A 23,077-nucleotide genomic window follows, 5' to 3' on the forward strand; every position below is an offset into this window, starting at 1 on the left:
AAATGTTAGGAATAATGAACCTTTAGCATACTGTAGTAACAGAGACCTTATAGCTCTTCTTAGATACTTTTAAATATGTTTAAGTATCTGTCTCAAACATAGTTATTCTGGACTATCAAGATTTATACCTATCTGGTCACCCTCAGGGTTCAAATGCAATTGACAAGACAGTACAAATGACAAATGCATGTTGAAATGTAACACTGTTAGCCAGGTTCAGAAATGGTGGTGTTTTTTTCAGGGAGTTCATCACTTTGCAATGCCTATGAGTCATGCCAGGTAGCACTGGCAGCCCTGTATGACCTTGCAAAGCGCTGTCTCCCCAGCTAACATCCAGGCCTGGGCATCTCGGTGTGCAGGACATGAGAGGGTCTTTCCCCTGGGCCAGGTGAGGGCAGGGATGGAGTACTTGCAACCACCCCTGAAGTCCTCAGCAGGTGCAATGTTCAAGAGGTGTTGGATATGTCCAGCTATCTTATTGTCCAGTCCACTTATTATCTGACAAAAAGTGTCTTGCATCTGTAGTTGCTTTTACTCTGAAGAAGCATTTAAAATATATTTTTTGTCCATCCAAATTTGAACGTGTTTTTTTCTTTTATTATTTGTGTTGTCTTGCCAATAACATCTGGGATATTAGGTGAGGGTCAGTTGCAAATTATGGTGATATAAGCTCTGCTGTTCACCCATGGCTGAAGGGTGAACACTACTGAAAAGGGTTGGATATAAATGCTATTTGTATCACTGTAACTTGAGTATATTATGAGGGAAAATTTAAAATAGTGTTGGCCAAAGCAACATTTTTGTCAGAAAAGTGAGATGAGGATCAATTCTAAGAATCATCTTCCATAGCCACAAGTAACAAAGGCCTTAGTTACTTTATCCCCTGTATTGTTTGGGACAAGTAATTTCCCTTAATTTAACACAGGGAACAGTTCTTACCTAAGTCATCTTTTATTTCAGCCCTGCCACAACTGATGGATCAACTGAATGGTTACAGCTGGCAGCCACAGCCCACACTTGCAGCCTGGCCCATGTCGGGCAAAGCCGTGGGCCCGGCTGGAGGCTGAGATGCTCTGGAAGCGAGATGTGCTCAGAAGTTTCCCTGCCTGGCCTATCACCAGCACCGTGTGCTGCAGCAATGAAATCAGCTGCAACAGATCCTTGCATTCCCACCTAAATACTGAAAAAGTACTGTTGATGTTGAGGCAAGCCAGTTTGCTCTGCATTGTAAGTGATGAGATGTGCATCTCTGAGAGAAGCTATCGCTTAAATGCCTTTCAACATGAGCTAAAATGTATGAAAAGCTGCAAAACAATATGACAAGGTGGCAAAAATTCCTATGTGTGGCCTGGGGTTGGAAGAAGATCTTCCCATACCATCTGAAAGTAATGGTGTCTCATCCCTAAGCAGAACTGATGTGCAGTAATAGAATTTGGAAAGTTGTCTTTCTGAATATCTGTAAGCAATTTCCATGCATTTCTTTCACATATGCTATTTTCCAAGTTACAGAAGATACTTGTTTCATTTTGTTGTTAAATTTTTCTGAAAATTTACATAAAACTCCTCCAATTGTGCTACACTAAAAAGCATTTAAATGTATTAAAGACCTTTTGATTATGAATCAGTATATTTTAAAACCCAGAAGTGGCATGTTTCTAAGAGGACTGCTGATTTGGGTGTCCTGATTCCAGACAATCCAGTGAGAAGCATTGAAAATTAATTGATTTTCAGGAACTAATGAATAAGTATCATCTGACTAAGAAGGATCTCTTTTTAATATGTTGCACGTTGGTACCATAAAATCATAGCCTGAGGTTTTAAGTTATGATGGAAAAGATATAATAGCTGAGGAAAAGGCATCATCGTTCCTTAAAGAGCCAAATTTCATTCTTAAATATGTGGTATCATGTTTCTTGGCTGGACTAATTCCTCCCATGTCATGGAATATTATCTGCATTCACGGAGCATGTCTGATTTAGTGATTTTTCTTTATTATACCATCTAAAATGCCTTTTACATACACAATACAGTACATTACATTTGCTTAGTACTGCACAGGGAGCATTTTATGTTTTCTAGAAAATACCCACTCCCACTAATGCTTATGTACATGGAGTAGGTATGTGTGCAGACATAGAAAGACAAGGCAAACACACACCCACACATGCATATGTGGGACATTGAGAATTAAAACCATAAATATCAGGCAATGTACAACTCCCTCTCTACACCTCTGGCCGAATTACCTGTGATAATTTTTAAAAAATAAAGATTGGACGCCAGTTGCAATCAAGTGTTTTTAAATTACCTTAATTATTCTATAATCAGAACTGGCTGTTTTTAAACATGACTCCTCAGTAGAAGGGCATCAGAAGGTTTTGAGCAGACAAGGGGTAAGTGTCTTGGATGCCTGATTCTTCATACATGTGAGCCCTCTCAAAGTGTTATTTCCCTCTCTCATTACCCTCTCTTATTATTATTCCTCGTCAAAGAGGAATAATGGAAACTCTTGAGCTAGCCATCCTCCGGTCCTTTCTACTTAACCAACAGAAATAGCTCATTTGATTCGTGTGAGGTATTTACATTGCCATACTATGAGCTGAAATGAGCTTTCAAAATGCCTGTGCCTTTCTGTTGACTGACAGGAAGCCTCAGATATAGACATTCTTACTGTGGACATATAAAGGTTCAAAAGGGGTAAGGAGAAAACACACTGCTCCCCTGGTGATGCTACGTGTTATCTGTGTAGAGAATTTACCACTCTCTGTATTGTGCAATATAAATTACTTGATTAGAGCTGAGATCCCTCATTTGTACTCTTCAACCACTTCTTCCAATGCCTTTCTATTACTTCTATTGCCTCCTGCCTTCTTTCTTTTTTCCAAGATGAAACTCCTCTTAAGCAGTAATTTAATGGAGTAAGAGAATATAGTTAAAGGTTTCAGAATGAGGAGATTTTTTATTATAAAGTTCCATAATTTCTTTTGTAAATTTATTTAATACATTGGATCTATGCATGAAAAAATATGCATGAAAATATGTTGGATCTATGCATAAAACATGACTAAACAAGCCTAGGATCTATATGAGTCTCGATATTTTGGCTCAGTACCAGTCTCATACAAACTTTTCCCACTTCACTTACCAAAACAAATCTAGAACTTGATCCAGGGTTATCTACTTCCATGTGCATCCTATGATGGGAAAAGAGCTTACAAACATCAACAGCTATTCCATAATGACAAGACAATGAAATTCAAAACCTCCAAAGAACTCTGGTAGAATTTTTCTTTTTTCCTATATAAGTCTAAGGAATTACATCAAAGCTCATTTAGATAGCCTAAGTTTCAGGGGACAATTAATGACAGAAACAGTAATTACAGGAAAGGCTACCTCAAAGAGCCCGAGTTCCACATCAGTAGTGAACAGTTACTGATGGATCAAGGAGATAAGGCTACCTTTACGGAAAAACGGGAAAGGGTCTAAAAACAGATATTCCTGTTAACAATGGGAAAATATCTGGAGAAAAGCCAAAGCCTCATTTATTTGTGCAGCCTTTAGGGAAGAAAGTATTGTAATGTATGGTTGCCATGTGCTAGGAATATGAAAAAGCGAATGAGCAACCAAGAGGCTGTTCACACAAAAATCTGTCTTTAAAGGTAGCATATAGGATTGTAGGATTTGTATACAGTGATGGTTTTGTAATGCTTATGGAGATCGTTTGCGGATGTTTATAATGAGAAACACAAAAGTGTGCGTTAGCATATGAAAAAAGAGAGTGAGCACGGTAGGGAATCTGACTTCCTATCACATGATTGAGCAAAGCATTGAAGGAGAAGAGGTATATCCATTTTCTGGTGCCCGGAGATGTGAGCGAGAGGCTGCTGGGATCTGCAGCTGGCCCGAGCCAGAGGAATTACTTTGTTTGGTATAACTTTGTGAGCTTTCATGTGTTTGTTTCCCTGGGGGCAGGAGCTAAAACCTGTTGTGATGTGATAGTCCTTAACTTCCTGGAAACAGGAGATAGCCCACCAGATGACTAATTGCCTCAGCACACTGGGGCGGCCAAGCCAGCTACTTCCTAGAATCTCCTGGGTCAGTCAATGGGCGATGTGATAAAAACTTCCACTACAGTTCCAAGGGGAAAGTTAGGACTGCTGGGACCCAGCTCTAACACAGTTTCAGCAGAGGGATGGCTGAGCAGCCAAAGACCAGAAGCAGGGACAAGAGCTAGGTGAGGATAGCAGAAGCAGACTGCCTAGGTCTTGTGATGTTTCCCATCATTTAGGCAGCCCTGGGTCAGCTAACAGTGGCAAATTCAGGCACAGTTAACGATGGCCCCACCTGTACACCAGCTGGAATTTTTATTGCATTTGTAGGGTGAAATAGGCTAATGTGTAGGCAGAACTTGATGGCAATAGCGGGTATTCGCTACAGCTGCTTTCTGCCGGCTGGAGCTAGAACTAGACCTCCCCTTCTGCTGGGGGATATACGTGTTCCTCGCTTTTGTCAACTGATAACTTCCTGGACTTCTGAATTAGGAGAGTCTAACTTTTACATTCCCATAGCAATCAAATTCAAGGAGTGCCAGGTCTGTAATTTAACAATAACCATGAAGCCAATAAACCACAGCTTTGTTTAAGTAAGACCTGGTTAGGTCACATCTCTTAAAAGTAAATGAATAGGAAAGATTAAAGAGGATTCAACAGCAAATTATTATCTTTGACCACATATTATCAACTAGATGGCCTTATGCCTTTAAATCTGCGATAATTATGGTTTTCTCCAACAATATCCAATTACATGACAAATAACCTTGGCGTCTAAGGCAGGAACCTCTGATATGCGTCACGCCTTACCTCAAGAAGACTGTTTATCAGAGTTATCAGTGCTGGCTGCTGAAAAATCAGCCTGCTATTGTTACATTCCCATTCAGAGCACGCTGTCTTCCAAAACATCTGAGCAGACCTGACAGGCTGATGGCTGGGAGTACTTTGACATACTCTACCCGAGGGAACTCCTGGGGGGAATAAACCAACTGCATTCCTTGCACCTCCTCCTTTAATAGTGTGGGGTAATGTAGCTGGAGAATGCAGGGGCAGTCTCTCTTGTGGGAGACAAAGCAGCAAATACATATAGGAAATCTTCAGTGCATATTTCTGATTTGCACTCATTTCATTCCAGGTTCTTGTTAATGCCAGTAGTTGCAAAGTACAAAGACAGAAATGTCTTGCATTGGGAAAAATACATCTTTTATATACTGGGATCAATCACTGTCAAACACAGTGGAGCATTACATTTCTGATGAGCCTTAGATCCCATAAGCAATAAAGACTGGAAATTGTTATTAGAACAACAGGTGTTATCATTAAAATTCTTCCTAAGAATAGATTAGAAGGTAACATGGATGAAGTTTGTACAGTAACATCTTGTACTGTGTTAGAATAAGAACAGTCTCTATAAAGCAGAAAAACAAGGCATGAATTTCATTACAGAATTGTTTGGGCTATTCTTTAATAGCCATAGCTATTTGATATATTATGTATTTAGCAACTTAGCTATATAATGTGCTAATTATCTGGGGATTTGCATTTAGCATATTTAAGTCTGCTTTAAATTTTGGGTTATTGGTTTAAAAACATCTGCTGTTAGAAAGAAAAATTATCTTCCCAGCCCTTTTGCCAGAAAAAGAGAAGCTTTTGACTCACGGCAAGTAAAACTTTTATTAATAATTAAAGAATGTTCATGATTAGAAGCAGCCTACAGCTGCTATGCATGGATATTACAGATGAGCCCTATCAGTCTCTGTTTCTTACTGAATATGAGAACATGGCATAGGTCATCAAGATGTTAAGGACTAGATCCAAAAAATGTTCCTGAAACAGGATTTAGGAATTCTAGATAGGATTTTGTGCTTAAATCCAAGGGCAAGACCCTGAAAACTCCCACTTAGCTTTTGTTTAACATTGAATATGCTTCAACAGTGTGCCTGGTGCAAATTTCTTGCTTTGCTTGCTTGCTTTTTACCCTTAAAACCCATTCGGCATCTGAAAGATCTGAGTGTGAGAATGCTCAAAAGCACCTCAGATTGGGGCAGAGCTCAGAAGCCATTGCTGCTTTCACGTTTCCATCCTATTTGCATCCAGGTATGAAGCATTCATCTGCTGGAGTCCCCTTGTGCTCAGTCAGGTGGCGTTCTCAGCATTTGCCAGGTACAGGATGTGGCTCATCGCAAGCGCTAGTGGTGACCATTACAAAATAGGACCGGGAGAAAAAGAGGTGCTTTTTCTTTACATAACAATAAAACTGTGCATGGAGTTTGTATAGGGTTTAGCATTTATGTGGGTTATCTACAAAATCGGGGCAGGGGTTGGGGGGGAAGATTAAATTTCATTGGCTGTTGTGGGGAATGCTTCTTCCCCAGCTTGTAGCTCCCAGGAGAACACCTTGCCTGCAGTGTCAGGTGTGCTGAGCAGGAACAGCCTGTCCATGCGAAAAAGAATCCAAGGTTCGTTGTGTATGTGTCTGCAAGAGTGAAATGGCTTTGTAATGTAATGGTTATGACATGCACCTAGGATGAGAGAGAACAGGGATCTTGTCTATGCTTCACAGTCTGCTCTTGGATTTTGCTACATGGCTTTCATGGGGACTCCTGGTTCAGAGACCACAGTGTAGGAACGCTTCTTCAGTAGTGTGGGATTTTAATTGGAGTAGATTATGCTGTAATTTTAAAATTTAATTTATTCTTGGCTTTTAAAGCCAGTCTTCTTTTATTTAAGATTTTTTTTTTAAATTTAAGCTAGCTTTACAGTAGCTCTCTGTGGCTTAACAGTTGGTCAGGTGCTTGTGAGCCAAATCAAATGCAGGGGTGAGAGTCCTCAAGTCAACAGGGACTGTTTGTCATTAGTTTGTTCATATTCTTTTTCTAATTGGCTGATAAGCTATATCCAGATGCTTTCAAAGCCCCACTGGGACTGGAGTGGCTGTTTCAATACTTAATAACTGTAGAAGACAGAACCTGCCAATTCCCTGTTCCAGTGTTGCTACTTTATTTAGTGGATATGTATCTGAGTTCCCCCTTTGAATTGACATTTGAACTTCTCAGGCACTCTGAGACTCAGACACAAATTGCTGTGATATTTTGCCTAGGAGAAATTACAAGTTAACTTGCCGCAAAGCCTTGCATTACACGCCAGCTAACATTTTAGGGTAGCTTTACGAAGACAGGGAAAATGTAGACAAAAAACTGTTCTACCAAGACAGATGCACTCATTTTAATGGCCTAGCTTTGGGAAGCTTGATTAGAAACAGCTTTTTTTTTTCTTTTTGTTATAGTCAAAGGGTAACTGGCAAGTGTTTGTGCACAAGCACTCATGGAAGCAAGCAGCCTGGAACCTGGGAGCAGGTGTTGCATTGACCAACCTGAAACGGAGGGAGGATGACTAAAAACCTCCTTCATTTTCATCCCTTGCCCAATTAAATCCAACTTAGAGCAATGTGTTGCTACACATTTCGCCAACAATTAAAGGAAGTAAAAGACTGACTTATTTTACAACTGAAGAAGACCTTTCTTAGAGTACTATAATAACTGCTCTTACAAAAGAGATGCCACAGGATCACCAGTGAGCAGAGGGTGTTAAGAGCAGAGTTTTATATCTTGTCAAGCACACAGCTCCTCCATCAGCAGGACACTCTCCCAAGCTACACAATAGCACTGATCTACAGGTGACAGAGGCAGTTTCTACATCAGCTCCATCACTCCCGTTATGTCATCCATGTTCATGTGTTAACCCAGCTCCATCTTAACTTTATGTCAGATAAGTTACTATCACAAAGCAGGGTCACTGCATTTGGGTAGAGATCTTACTCACTAGCTCTAGGTGAATAAGCTCAATCAAGAAACATGGTAGAAAACTGGACTTTTGGCTACAAAATATTTTAATCAAGAAGTTTCTAAGTTCCACAGGGATTGTTTGTATTTGTCAAAGCAATTTAGTGCTCATTTTCTCCCACAAACAAAATTTCAGTCTCCATCTGGAAATACTGGATTCAGAGAAGCTGTAGGAATTCCTCAGGTGAGCCTTAGCATGCCTGTCTTGTTATCCCATTTTCCTCTGTGACTGAGGTTACTCAGCCAAGCTGAACCTGCTGTGAGGTGTTGTCAGGGACTCCTGTCATATGGTGGAGTATCTCAGTGAGAGACACAGTGATGCATATCCCACATAAAAGACTGAAGTGTACAGACCTTCAATGACCATACCTGTAAAATGCTGCAGAAGGTTTTCAGAATCTAAAGTTTGTTACCAGCCAAAGGATTTCCACTAAAAATTATTGGATTTAGATCCCAAGTTTTCATCTTTTACTGAAATGTAATTGCAGGATCTAATTTCAGGAAGACAACTTTTGTCAAATGTTTCTGAAAAAACTCTTCCTCCAGCCAGCTTAGATGCGTACTTGTTATCAAAGGCAGACAAGTTTCTGAGTAGAAGGGAAGCAGGCATAGCAGCAGGAGAAGTAAAGACAAGAGCTGGATGATGGGCCCTGGCTTTGTGGACCTGTACTTCTGGTGTAGCTCCTACCCAGGGAGTTAAATAATATGAGATCCTGAGGCACATCTTGTTACTCTTGAGGCAGCTTCAGCAAGAATACAAAAAACAGATGGACAAAGGTACTCGGAGCTTAGTAATCCCTGTAGATGCTCTTTCCATGTTGAGGAAGAAGCTTTCTGGCAGGACAGTGCTGGAGGCATTTATGCTGTTCCCTCTTCAGAGCTTGTTTTGCAGAGGAAGGGCTTGAGGCTGCACAGCTGCCAGCCTAAAGCCTTTCTAGACTTACTACTGGAAATTCACTTAAAATTAAATATCAGCGATGCCCTCCCCCCCCACCCCCAACACAGATTAAGAACAAAAAATACCAAGTAGGAAATGTTCAGGGTGAAGAGAGAATTGTGGTGCTTCTGATTAAAATCAAAATCAAACTCTTCCCCATCCCATGATTTCGGAAAGCTTTCCAGCACACATCTGCCTCCAGTTTCCTCTTTGTTTATTCAGTCATCAATTATCAAGAGACTTTTTGTTTTGTCTCAATGAGCTGCACAATTTGAAGCAACTATAGTATCTATCATAGTTCTGCCTAAACGAAACACAGATTCCTTCATGGCACAGAGAAACTGGGTTGGATTAAAATAAAAATATCCAAAACCAACAAAATTTTCTCTCTAAGCTGTTCTGAGGGTTATTATAATGTCATTTTTTCCCCGTGAAACAAATAATACACAAACTTCAAAAGCCCTGAGTGTTGTTCTCAAACAACAGAAAATAAATGAGATTAGACATTGTGATTTATGATGCTTCCATTCCTTCTTTTTAAGAAAAGGGAAGTATGTTAATAATTAAAGTCACATGAACTCGGATTCTTTTGGCTCCTAAAATATTATGACATGCACTTGCCTAAAGAGCCCTCTAGGACAAATGTACAATGACAGAAGTTGTACTTGTGCCTTGGAAGTGGTAGCTCCCCGGACATATTATTACCTCTGATTAAACCAGTGGATTAATGCCTGTTGTTATGCTCTCTGCTGATAGCAAGAAATTACAATGGAGCATCTGCCATTCATCTTCCCTTTCCACAGAGCTCTGTCAGTGACTGCTATTGTTGTTACATCATGTAGCTACTAACCAGGGACTCGAATAATTTATGCTACCCTGTAGTTTACTTTCACATCCTCACAACTCCTTCCATAGCAGCAGTGCTGTGGTGATTTTAATTGAATATTCACAGAATGGCTGGGTGCATTGGCAAGTGTATTTGAGGTTTTTAAAGCAAAGCAAAATAATACCAGTTTAACAATGATTTTGTTGTATGGCAGATACTGACCCAAGTCTGTGAATATAAAATGCTGGAAACCAATACGTAAAGAAATTAGGTTCCCTTAGAAAATCTTTGCAGGGCAGTTAGAGCTGAGGGAGGTAAAATTTCTGTCTTTTTCTTAGACAAGCAATGACCTGTCTCTTGACAAATGCCTGTTTCAATGATCAAAGTGCCAGAGCACATTCTGGGACTTGACAAAGTGCCCAGTCATGTACCTTAACTATAAATTTGTCTTCTTACTTTTGTATGAACCTGAAATACAGCTCATGGAGTGAAAACACACATACTTCTAAGTTGATGTTCAAGATGTCATACAGTATTTAGCAACAAAAACAACAATAAGACAAAAGGACTTATATCTGTATGGGTTATCTTCACATACTGTTATCTAACTTGCTGAAAGGCACAGAAAAAACCGATCTTTTTCTCTTCTGTCAGCATGGTAATATGTTTCTTGTTATGATAATGTTATAAAATTCTGATGTCAGTTAATTACACTATTTTCAGATGGAGAAAGGCCACTAGTCCTTTCTTTCTTCTAAGAAATGACTACTAACAAAGTGTATGATGCCAGTATTTCTGAGTTCTTTCCATTAGATCTCTCTGTTATAAAACGAAAAGATATCACAAGATAAATTTGTCTCCTATATGCATGAATAAAATGTGAGGATCTCAATATTTTATGTCAGCAAACAAAGCTCTGAAATATTAATAATTTGAATTAAGTGCTAAATTAAATTTGCTCTGTATTAATCTATAAACTCAGTGTGAAATCCTGAGCTACAGTTAAAAGGCATTTCACTGTAAGTTTCAAAAAGGATAGCATTTCACATCAGACTAAATCACATTTGCTGTTTCCCATAAACCTGTCCTCCTTTCAGAATACAAGACAAACGCCTGATAAAGTTTTGGGTCGCATGCACAAATTGACGGCATGTGTACTAGAAGTAGGCAAACAATATCGAGGAAAACACACGCTTACAACCTGTCATAAATTACAATTTATCTACATCCTGTGCATCCTCAGTTAAACCTTAACTGAGCTGAATGGTCCTGAAGGCAATGTGTGGGTACAGAAATCTGTGTGCTCGAGCAGCTGTTGGGTTGAAGCCAGAACTGGTGTTGACTCTCTGGCAAGGTTCACAGAAGCAGGTAGCACCAGAACAGCAGATTGGTTGAGTTAAACAGCCACAGCTGAGGCCCCAGTGCCTGCACTCTATATGCTTTGGAGGATTTGGTTTGGACTACTTCTAATCTATTTCCATGGACTAAATGTCTAGTAGCAGCTAGAACACACTAGAGGTGCTCCCAGAGTACATGGCTTGCTCTGTTTCATGGGAAAGTAATCCAGTTTGTCTATTCTGAGACTGCTCCGTAATGCAAACTAAAGTTTGCTGTAACTTGGGACAGCATCTCAAAAACACACTCCTGATCTGACCTAAGAGAGTAATGTAGGCATACTCTTTACAAGGAGAGACTACAGACTACCCTCCTTAAATTTTTTCCATGGGATGAAATGTGTATTTAAAATGTTATGAAAATCAAAACAATTTTTCACATATTAATAGCTGAATTTAGTCTTCATATCCAAACATTTCATGATATAGTCAAATTTTCTACCCACAGGACAGTGTGATCATCAGGACAATGTAGATCCCTTAAGCATGTGAAAAATCTTTTATTATGCTCTCAATTTACTTTATTCAACTAAAATTCAGGAGCTATTCAGATGTCAGAAAAGGTTCTGCAGCTGTGTCACAAGACGCACAAGAGAAAATTTAAGACTTCACAAAGGCAACGAGGAAAAGAATTCAGTTAATAAAAACAATTTGCTATCTACATTACTACAAATATGCTGAAAACTTAGAAATTGCTTTTATATTAAAAAACAATAAGTTATCTTACAGATTAGGTTGATTAGCCTGGTTTTCTATTATCCCCCATACTTCAAAGTTTAGAGCTTTGAACACCATGAAAAACAATGCCTGTACTGCAGGAGTAAGATTAATCTTCTCCAACTGCTCACATCCACACTTCAGCTTCCTTAGCAGTCAAGAGGGAGAAACAGGCACTCTCTGAGCAGGGTTCCTGGGACCAGTTTTAGAAGTCTGTTTTGCAATGAGCTGAGTCCTAAGGTACCTATTTCTCATTCTTTTCTGCTACAAAAGGGAAGATTAGATGATGGCTGTAGACTTTTAAAAAAATGTTTTTACAGATCTTTACAGACATTCTGTCATCGCATCCCAACTATCTTCAGCATTATTTCATTTGCAGAGTGAGAGGAATGCCCTATAATGGAAATCCAGAAATACAGCGATCTCTTGACATGGCTATTTAAGATTCAGAAATTCCGTTTCTTGTTGCTAAATCCAGTTCCTGTAATTTACTACCAATGTTCATAGTCACACTCCATGATTTCATAAGCCCAGACCCTCAAGCATTTGGATCAGATCAGGGCTTGAGCATGCACAGTGCTAGACACTGTGACTGACCCTGGCACAGGAACATATTCCAGCCTACGCATTTTTTGGCTTCAGTGAGAATATGTAAATATGTGCTTAAGTAGCCTGATGATCAAGGATGATCTAAGAGATCAACTTAATGCTTTAAGAAGTATGAGACATACAAGAAAACAACAGGTTATCATTAGAAATGATAATGTATTAACAAAAAAAAAAAAAAAAAAAAAAAAAAGAAAAAGGAAGATAAAGCTAACAAGGAAAGCTAGCTACCCAGCTAGGAAGGCCAAAGAAGAGCAGGTGTTTGATTTTGTGGGTTTTTCTTTTTCATACTAAAGGTGAAAAAAATACTACAAATAATACAGTCCCAATTGTAAGAATGGTAAAATTATTAATAACATTTCAGAACAGCAAAAAATTTTAGCTCCAGAATACAATGAGATAAACTTTTCAACACAGAGCAGAGAAGAATATAGGAAAATGCATTCTTAAGCTGAGAAGTTTATGAACATTTACAGCCAGGAACTCAGTGCTTGAAAGCACAGGAATTCCATGGCTTTCTCAGACATAAATCACTCTTACTAAGCATAGCTACAGAGTAATCTATAGGAAATTGCAGAGACTGTGAAATTGCAAGGTATCACCAAGCAATAATTAAAGAAGCAAAGATTAATTGCTAGAGATGAGCTTAAACCACAAAATATAGATTTGAACCATTTAAATCTAAGTTGGAAATGTTACATCTGGAGATTTTATTGAACTTATGCTATCATGAAGGGATGGCTGGCTGGAAAACTGCGGATAAGTGTTTTCTTCTCCAATTCGGTCCCATTAATAGATCCAATAATTGCTCCTTTGCGCCCCCCCCCCCCCCCCCCCCCCCCAGTTTTTGAGAGCACGTTATTACAGCAGTATGGTTAGTCACAGCAATTTTCTGTACAGCAAGTACTTTGGGTGAACACATCCCACTCATAACAGTTTGGACAAAGAAGATGGGAAATTACATAAATGCAGTCCATGTTTAGGCATGAGGTTAGGCACGAGGAAAAATCAAACTGTGAGGAAGCAGACTGAATAGGCACTTGAAATCTTTTTTTCCAACAGGGGATCAGCAATAACTCATGTGACAAATACCATGAAATAAGATATGAGATCATCTTCAGTAAATCAATGAAGCAACTGTTTCTCTGCTTTATATAAGAAGTGCCTAGTTAAAAAAAAAAAAAAAAGGAAAGGTCTGGGAAACAAAACTCAGGATTCTCCTTGTCCTTGTGTGTGCTCCCCCAGATGGGGTGTAAGTCATAGGGCTATTTGTTTTCCTCCTGGAGCCACACCCAGGATTTTTCCTTGTGCAGGGCCAATAGGTGGAACAGAGAGCACCTAACCCCAACCTGTGTTGCTTTTAGTTTGGTAGATAAGATAAAAGTGGGTGCTGTGGGTTTTAACTGTTGAAGGGTGATGAAAGCCCAGATTTCAAAGTTTAAACTTGCACTAGATTATTACATAAATGGGCAGCAGAATGCAATTCTTCTGTTGGCAGCATGCTTTGGACAAAAAAGGAGGTACTTCTTGTCTTTGCACTTCACTAATTTGCTATCATTTGTAGCCATGCTTTGAGTGCAACTGCTGGATAGGACTTAAAACCTGTATTTTTTCTAAACGTGGTATGTGGTGAGATTCTCAGCCAAGACAAAAAAGCCTTTTTGATAGAAAGAGGAGCTGAAGAGTCAGGGGTTTGGGGTATTTTTTGTTGGGTAAGGCCAGGCCTTTTTAATCATCTCTTGAGCTTTCGTGTCTCAGATCCCGTGGTCCTGATGAATGGCTTTTGTAGTTGTGGGCAATACAGTAACTCTTCCTTCTAGAGAAAGCCATCATAGTGAGTTTCCATCACATAGATGGTGTCAAATCCTCATTATTGTTTTCCCTCCAAGTTCCCTGACAGCCCCATTTCTTTCCTGAACCAAGCTCAGACATAGGATAATACTATATATGGTTCAAATTAATGTTTAAGTGATAGAAAAAAGAAACCATCCAGAATTTACGTTTAGAAAAGCATTTTATATGCCTGCTCAAAATGCCAAGGCCAGTTTTTTGTCTTCTTCAGCACCATTCTGAAAGGTAGGGTACTGCAAGACAAGTGGTTTCAGTCTGACCTGATTTACAGGACAGAACAGGATAAACAGGTGGTCACTGTCACTCAGCTACCAGGCTATATAATTACCTAAAATAGTAATTAAATAAAAATTACTGCAAGAATAAGATGCTATTAGAGAACTGCTCTTTAAAATATACTAAAAGCATCAGCATTTTCAATTTAACTATTTTATAGTTTCTTAACCAAATTAATCAAATAATCATGAAACTAGAAGGTGGATTTGATATTTACATTCTTTGCAGTTTTGGGCACAAATTTCATGATAGTAAAGACAAAGAGTCCCTACTTGTTTAGCATGAAACCATAAAACAGTGATGAAGTGGCACAATGATGGCATGTGTACACTGTAAACTCCGTGACAAAGGAGTCTCTGTTGTGGCCTCATGCCCACCGGTTTGCTACTTTCTGTCTCCAAGCTACGCTCAAATGTAGGCAGCCTGACGTCTCAGCTGGGGCCTTCCAGATAAAGCACGGGGAGATGCCCCAAGTCTTTAGCCTTCTCTGTACCATTGCGGCAAACAAAGCATGAGCGTTCTTGGAGAAAGCAGATGAGATTTAGAAAGTATTACATTTCAGGAAGAGACAGTCAACTGTGGGAGGAGGTCTTCAGTGACATGAAGGAGGAATAAGCCTCTATTCTGATGGTGGTAAGGTCACAGAAATACCACTTTTAAAAATGTGTTTACAAATTGCAATAGCAGGAATTACAACTTATTTTAAAATTGTGTTAATATACTGGAATGGTATTTTAGGAAAACAAAGAAAATGTATTAGAAGTTATTTGAAAATCTCTACATTTTGTCTACCCAATTAGGTGGAACAACTATGGTTCTAGAAATCGTACCTACATCATACTGTTCTCATCAGAATAAATTGTTGGTAGAGAGACTTTCATTGGTAGTTACAGTATGAAATATACGTGAAAAGCTTATAGTGTGGGCTTATATGTTTAGATTTGAATTTATCTACATTAACAAGATCTCAAAAAGAGACATAGTGTTTATCTTTCTGTATGCATTCACACCATTGCTTTATAGTGGAAAAAACCTGCTTCCTTTCATCCTGTGTTGCAAGTGCTCATGTAATAGAAGCCTATCTTTTTGTAGCAGACATCCTACGCCTCCGCGCTCCCACCGCTATAAAGTTCTGAGTAACTCTGACAGACAGCATAGCGATGAGTGTAGGTTTCTTGTTAGTCGCTGAGATTTTAGGCCTTTTTTCCATAAACATATTGCTGAATTCTACAAAGGTTAATTCATGTGCTTATTTTCATGTCATTTGCACAGATAGGATACTTAGTCTGTGTAAGGTCAAGTGCACGTGTAAGTCTTCAAATGACTGGGATATAAATAGTCCGTATATTTGGCTATTTAGAACACCATTGCTCATGCATGCCTATCAGTTTCAGTAGAAGTTTTGTGTGTGCAAGAGGTATAGGGGTCACATTTCAAATGATGTCAGTGAGGGCTCCAGAAAGCTTTGCAAAGCTTGACCAGGGCAGAACCATTTGACTAGCTGCCTCATTTCTTTTTCTCCCTCCAGTTCAGGGCAAATTGACACATTTAACTATTCTTCAATATTTATTTTTCCCACTAGGTTCTATGTTTATTTACCAAATAAAGATTCTCAAAGTAAATTTTAGTAGATTTTTTTTTTCTTTCCCAGTGAAGGTGAGTTCAATGCTTATGCAAGGCAGAGGCCAGCCAGCCAGAGCCTTGCCAGTACCCCTCAGTCCTGGCTTTCAACACAGTTGTTATTCCAGTAATGTCTCTCTCTCTCTCAACCTGCAGCTGCCAACTCTGTTCAAATGTGTGATGGTTTTCTGCTGTGGGCAAAGAGCCACCAAGACTGAAGCTGGATCCGTGAAACTCATTTCATGGCCAAATGTCGATTCCTTTAACCATAGCCCTCCATAGGTAATAAATGGTGGAAGTATGCCACAAAGCAGATTTCTTTTTGGGGGAGGGAGGTAGGTAGGTACCTCTCTGTGCTGGAATATGAAAAAGTTTTTTGCCCCAAAGCAACAAAGTTATGATCTAGTAGTCTGGGGAAGAAAAAACCAATGCCATTCCCCACTTTTTTTTTTTTTTTGATTGCTTTTTTCTTGGATGAATTTTAAATGGCTATTTGTGAGGAAACTACATTTATTCCAAACAAGGATTCATCTGTCTGCTTCTGCAAGGATTAAGTCTACACCAAAAGGGAAACAAAACTCACCCACATTATTCCTGTCTGCGTGGAATTTATAATAACGAAAAGAAAGCACCTCAGCCATTTGCCGTGGGGCGTCTGGAAGGCTTGTGTTTTCATCTTACTAACTAGCTCCTTAAGGAGGGCAATTCACATTTCCCCTGGAAAAACCTCTGCAGACAGTAGAGTTGGCCAGCAAGAGATGTGACCTCTTCAAAATCTACCCAGTATTTCAGTAAGGAGTAAAGACCAAATCCGGTGGTGGAAGACTGGTTATTAGAGTAACAAACCAGATAATTAGCTTTTATCATCCATCCCCCTTACTCTACTGTCATCAGTAAGGTTGAACAGATTAAAACTGATGGTTTGATTTAATTTTGTATGTGTTATGATGAGTTCAGCTGCCTACTTTCTTTACAGCAAATACAAGGATAACTGTATCTATTCTGTATAAACCAGTATTTTTTATACACTCAAGTTTCTTTTCTAGTTGGCAGACCTTCCTTCTGTACTAATCCTAGAGCCTGATATGGGAACATTATTCTTTCCAGGATAAAACTGTAAAACTCAGAACTCTGCCACGTAGAGGTTACTGAGTTAGCTTTGGATGAGCTAGTTAAGATATGAGAACCAGGTAAGTTGCCTTAACTTAGGACTCTTCCAAGTTAGTATGCAATTCTTCCCAGCAGAGTTAATTAACTTAGGCATCCAACCAGCAATTTTCACAGCAAACTAACCCAATTATCTCTGCATGATACGACATTGTGTCATGTCTGAGCCCAGAATTTGTCTGTCTACATATGGGAAAAATTAACCACAGGTTATGCCATTGAAAATAGCAGTGAGTGCTCTAGGGAGAGGGATAGTTCCCTTCTGCCCTTCATAATATGAATATCCGGACTAATAACCACATACTGAGTGCCCTGCTATATGGTCAATTTTTGTGCCAACTATCATTTTTTTAAGACAAAATCATTATAAGTAAAAGGCATGAGGAGCCCAGGGTTCTAACTTCCAGAACGTGCATAAAGCAAAAGCTTTTTAACATCCAGTTCAGCATAATCTAGTAATTTTGTCATGGTTGAGTGCCCTCACTAACTTGATAACAGCTCCAATTTAAGCAGAACAGTGCAGATTTTCTACATTGCACTGGAAGTGCTGATGAGCTGCCTGTGGCTCCGGAGGGACTTGGAGATTCAAGGGAAACCTCTGACAACACACTTTTATTGACAGCGTGGTATTTTTATGACCTGCATTACTGTAGTGCCTCAGCTTCTCATTCTAGTTATAAATTTATTCTTGTTGTTCCAAAGAAGGGAGGAAGCGCTTCTCTTCCCATTTTGCAAAGGACAATAGACATGCAGGGCTGTTTAAAGCCTTAGCCAATGCCAGGCTCACGAAATCTGTGATAGATTTAGGATCTGAACACTGGTCTTCAAAAGGCTAAGGTGGGCCACTGACCAGCTTCCGTGACAGTTACAAAAGTTGTATTTCTTTAACTAGTATAACATATAGAAGTGTATAGAAACAAGCACAATATAAAGCATAAGAGGGAGAGCATAATTTTCTGTAAGAACTTTAGTACACGTAATTACACTGATAATAAACATATCCTGGGCAGAGCATATAGTTATTATCTATTATAACCTGAGGAAGTACTGCTAAGTGACCATTTAATTTAGGTGTTCGAGTTATTTTTCACACTTGGAGTATAAATATCCGTCATTCCAATGCTGAAAGACGAAGCATGAAACTGATTCCTTGGCTCTTAACCTGAGGTTGAGTGATATCTAGTCAATCCATTGAAAAGTTACCTGCTTTCACTATAGCCATTGTAAGCATTTAGGCATTACTTTATTTCCTGCTTTCCAGCAGGAAGATAGAAATAGAATAAGATTTCACTGCAAGCCTCTCTTCCTTAACCTTTGTAGAAAAAGAACTGAATCCACATAATCCATGTTGCCTCAAGAAATGTGGACTCACAGTAGCAAGCCTAGGGATACTCATAAAAACCTTTAAATTTGAAGCTAACCCAGAACCAGTAGTATAACCTAGATACAGACCTTTCCTGACAAAACCAGCTGTTACTATTTTAGAGTGCTGCTTGATAATGTACAGTTCCACGAATGGACTGGCCTTGTGTCAAAGATCCCTGAAGAAATACAATCAGTACTCCAGAATCCTGTGTTTCTTTTCTTACTAAGTAATTATCCTCTTGCACTTGCTTGGACTTGCCCTCTAGATTTCTCTCAGCACTGTGTCACTGTTAGAGCAAATGGCAGCACAACTGTTTCGGCACATTTCAAAGACCATGCAGTCAAGAAAGATGTCCCTCTCTGAAGGCATGTTGTGCTTTGTTCACTAGTTACACCCACAGATGTTATAATGTCAGCTTTGCATTGATCAATGACAACCTTTTTGTTTTATTCTCTTGGAAATTCAATTCCCTTGTAAAATCTGAAATTGGACACTATGTGATGCATTCAGCAAAAAGTCTTAGACCTTTTATGTTGCACGATTTCTAGCTCCTGCTTATCTGTGCATTTCAGTGTGAGAGGGCAGGTACCTGAATGGACACCCTCTGGCTTTACAGCACTACCAGAACCACACACATTTCTGTGATAAATCAAGACAGTGGAGATTGTCTACAGTAGTTCCCCTCAGAGCAACCATATAATGCTAGTTTCTTCTTCCCATACCTATAACGGAGCCAGTTCTGGGATATTCACTTGCACTTAGAAAAACCTCAGCTTTGTACATGAGTTGGGATACTTTGCAGTGAAATGTAATATCCTATATTATGTATGACACTGCAGTCCTTAATTTGTTAGAGACACTGAAGAACAATAATAGCGGGCAAAATATTTTTAAATACAGGAGATGTAACCTCTGAGAGCCAGTCACACCTTTAGCATGACCCCTTGGAATCGCTTTTACATTCTTAGCAGTTTCCTTACAGAGCACAGCACATGTTCTCATTCTTGCACATGCATATACTACCAGACATAGATAAGAATACATGTAATGGAAACAAGATCTTGTTCTGCTCACTGCTCCTAAAGAATCATTTGCATTAAGGATGAAGCCAAACTCCCAGTTTTGGACTGACTTGTTATAAAAATGCCAAACCAAATGATGAAACAACCTGTGTGGAATACTTTCATCTTCAGGTCTTTTTTTTGTTCTCAACTACACCCTCCCCCCTGCTTTTTTTTTTTTCCTAATGGATAATAACATTACATGGATATAACTTCCGTAGAACTACAGTATTATGAATTCAGTGGTATTTAAATTGTAGATTATAATTGGCATAATAAAAGATCACAAGTGTATCTTTTCTGTCAGCTTGTTCCATTAAGAACCTCTAAGCATGGATCACTGATGTAACAGATCATTATGGCCCATTGTGTCAGTTCATCTGTTGGGATCTGTGCACTATAAGCATGACAGATTTCCTCTGCAGCAATTATAGTCTATTGTGACAATAGGATTTAATGAATATAAACAACAAACCACATAATCTGTTATTACAGAACACAGCTATGCACCCAGATGGGAATTAAGTTCCTAGACATTGCCAGTTGCAGTTTTAAAAATTGTGACTATTTCAGTCTTCGTGTTACTAGATGCAGTGCTCTAATTTACAGCACACATTTATCTCAACTCTGGCAGGTGAAAGGTCTTCAGCATTTAAAGCCTAATGCCGCAAATGGTCTATGATTTCATTTTTTTCTGAGTAAACATCATCTTTTAGGTTTTTAGACACTTACTCCCTGTCTTTCACTGTGATACTAATAGTGCTGTTAATGTTTCAGTACTAGCATTGAAGATGAAACAAGCAAAAACAATAAAACTGATCACAGAAATTAATGAAACATAGCAGAACATTCCTGTATTGTTTCCAAAGAATAGACACTTCTGCTTAATACTAATTTTTACAAATGATGGGCAAAGTGCTACGCTGGTGTGAATCTGTAAAATCACAATGATTGAAATTTTGCTGATTGATGCAGCTGAAGGTCTGACCTAGAGGCATTTGATATATATTTGTGAAATTATTCCTTTTTTCAAAGCACATAAATGCTTCTTTACATTAAAGGTGACCAGTCTGCAAAAGTTCACATTTTTCCTAGGCTAATTTAAAAAATCTGGCTTGATTACAGAGATTTTCAGCTTTCATATATGAATTCCGGTCTTGAGTACCTTAGAGATTACAATTATAATGTTGGTGCAGCTATATTTTCATCTGTGCAGATGGGCACTACTGGAATATACACACACGCGCACACACACACACACACACACACGTTGTTTAAGTAATTGAAAATTCACCATAAAGAATAAATTAATGACTACATGTGGATGAGCTATCTAAATGCTGTTGTGAATCACTGCAGCCATTATCATGTACTTTTGAGAAGAAATCCCCAATTAAACATACTTCCACATATTTGTATCAAAAGGGAAAAAGACTCTTACCCTTACCTAGCATGCGAACACATTTGGCATTCTGGTCAGGACTATCAAATGAGATTTCTCCGCACCTCTGAAAAAAACAAAACAAAACAAAGGATATATTTAGTTAAAGACTCTGTGAGAGTATCTCTGTCCTTGTCCTCTGGTACCTCTGTTTATGTCTGGCACTAGAGATGTTCAGAGACACATTGTTAAAAACATCAAAATCAAAAGATTTTCGAAGTAGCCAAAGTGTGAGGAAGAATGGGCATTGCTAACATGCAAAGGTCGTTCGACAGTGATTTCCAAGCTGTTCACCAACAAAAACTTAAGGTAACGCCTGATCCACGTTACTGGTTGTTCGCATCAGACCCAATTATACAGGAGGCCTCATTTACCACTGGTAGACGTTGCAGCCACCTCCAGTATACTGATTTAGTTGTCACATAGATGCACCCTAAACAGGATCTGCAAAGCAATCCAACTGAAAACAAAACAAACAGCAATGCTGAGTCAATAATATATATTTCTGTAAAATAAACTTGTTTTATAAGCTGCACAACTCTTAAAATATTTGTTAAGGAAAACTGCCACTTTTCAAAATTTGAACTCTCCATAGCACCTGTGAAAAAAATTGCTGTTTGTAAAGTGCAATTAATTTATGTCTCTATGCTAACATGTCTTGTTAATGGAAAATAATATTCACATGTACAGATATATTGTGAAGGCTGATGTTCTGTCCCTAGGCAAACCCAGCGAAGGAACATCATTGGAGTTAGGATCAGAATGTAAAAGTGTTGGGTTGTTTTCAAAGACAAAACATAATTTTTGAGTCCTTTATGCAGACGGGCATGTCAGTTTAGCTGCCAGGAGAAACATAATTAGTGTGGCTCATGGGTCTGATCCAGCTCTGATTAAAGTCAGTCAGCGTACAGATCCCACTCACTTCGGTAGTGGTTGCTTCAGGTGCTAGAAAAAAGATTCTGTTTTGTATCACTACACTCAAAGCTCATGGTAAGGGCTTAAGGATAGCCTCATATTTTATAGGTAAAAGTGGTCCGAACTTCCTTATCTACATATTTATGGTTTTGGTATCTATGACCAAATGGGTATAAAAGCACACTGGTCCAATTTTGGAAAAATCACTGAGAGCTATCCATTTCCCTTCCTCTTCCTTGCTTTCTCTTTCTTATGGTTTTCCCTTTTCAGCATCTATGGCTCTCTCTCTTATGTGAGACAAAGTGGTTAGTACTGTCTTTTGTCTTTGTTTTTTTTATTATTAATAAAAGTGACATTTGCAGCAAATATTAAAACCCACAAAGTACCATGTAAGTAAAAAACCCCAGAGCTTGAAAGAAGATGAAACACAGCAACAGTTTCATTAATGAACAACACATTTGGAACTCACTATCTTTAAAAGAGCCTTCACCTCCCTCACACTGAAATAAACACAAACAAACAAACAAAAACCCATCTCCCACACAGAGTCTTTTCATATATCAGTACATCTAAAAAGAGCAAACAAGCGCATGTATTAACCTTCCTAGGTGGGAGCACATACTACTGAAAGATTGCAAAAGAAAAACAACACCTAGCATTTCAAAGTTAATTTTATGAATGCTCTTATACCAGCTCCCTGTCAGGAGACACAGAAATTCGCTATTTATTCTTCTAGGAAGAATGTTAAGATATGGGCATCCTTTCACAGAAATCTCCCAGCTTCTTCTTCATGACCGTAAGTATACTTAGACAAACATAGTTGTAAGAAAGCACGTCAAAATTAGCTGCCTGCCTCACCCCCGAATTTATGCAGCTCTTTGAAAACCTTTGGTTATTTTTGATCTAGTCCTTCAGACTTATTGTATGTTCCAGACATATTTATATAAACATCACATTTCTGGCTGCAAATGATGTCTCACAATATCTAACAATACTCACCCGTCCTAGT

At 38.8% G+C, this 23,077-nt stretch overlaps 1 protein-coding gene across 1 annotated transcript in view; it reads right to left on the minus strand.

Moving 5' to 3' along the window:
• The window catches only part of PDE7B (phosphodiesterase 7B), a 176,329-nt gene that overhangs the window by 95,823 nt on the left and 57,429 nt on the right, over positions 1 to 23,077 (minus strand). Inside the window, exon 3 of the mRNA XM_064447219.1 lies at positions 21,160 to 21,220. Within this exon, the coding sequence (XP_064303289.1) occupies positions 21,160 to 21,220 (61 nt within the window). The remainder of the gene's footprint in view (positions 1 to 21,159; positions 21,221 to 23,077) is intronic.

This window comes from Phalacrocorax carbo, chromosome 3 (genome assembly GCF_963921805.1).
Source record: "Phalacrocorax carbo chromosome 3, bPhaCar2.1, whole genome shotgun sequence".
Lineage (NCBI taxonomy): Eukaryota > Metazoa > Chordata > Aves > Suliformes > Phalacrocoracidae > Phalacrocorax > Phalacrocorax carbo.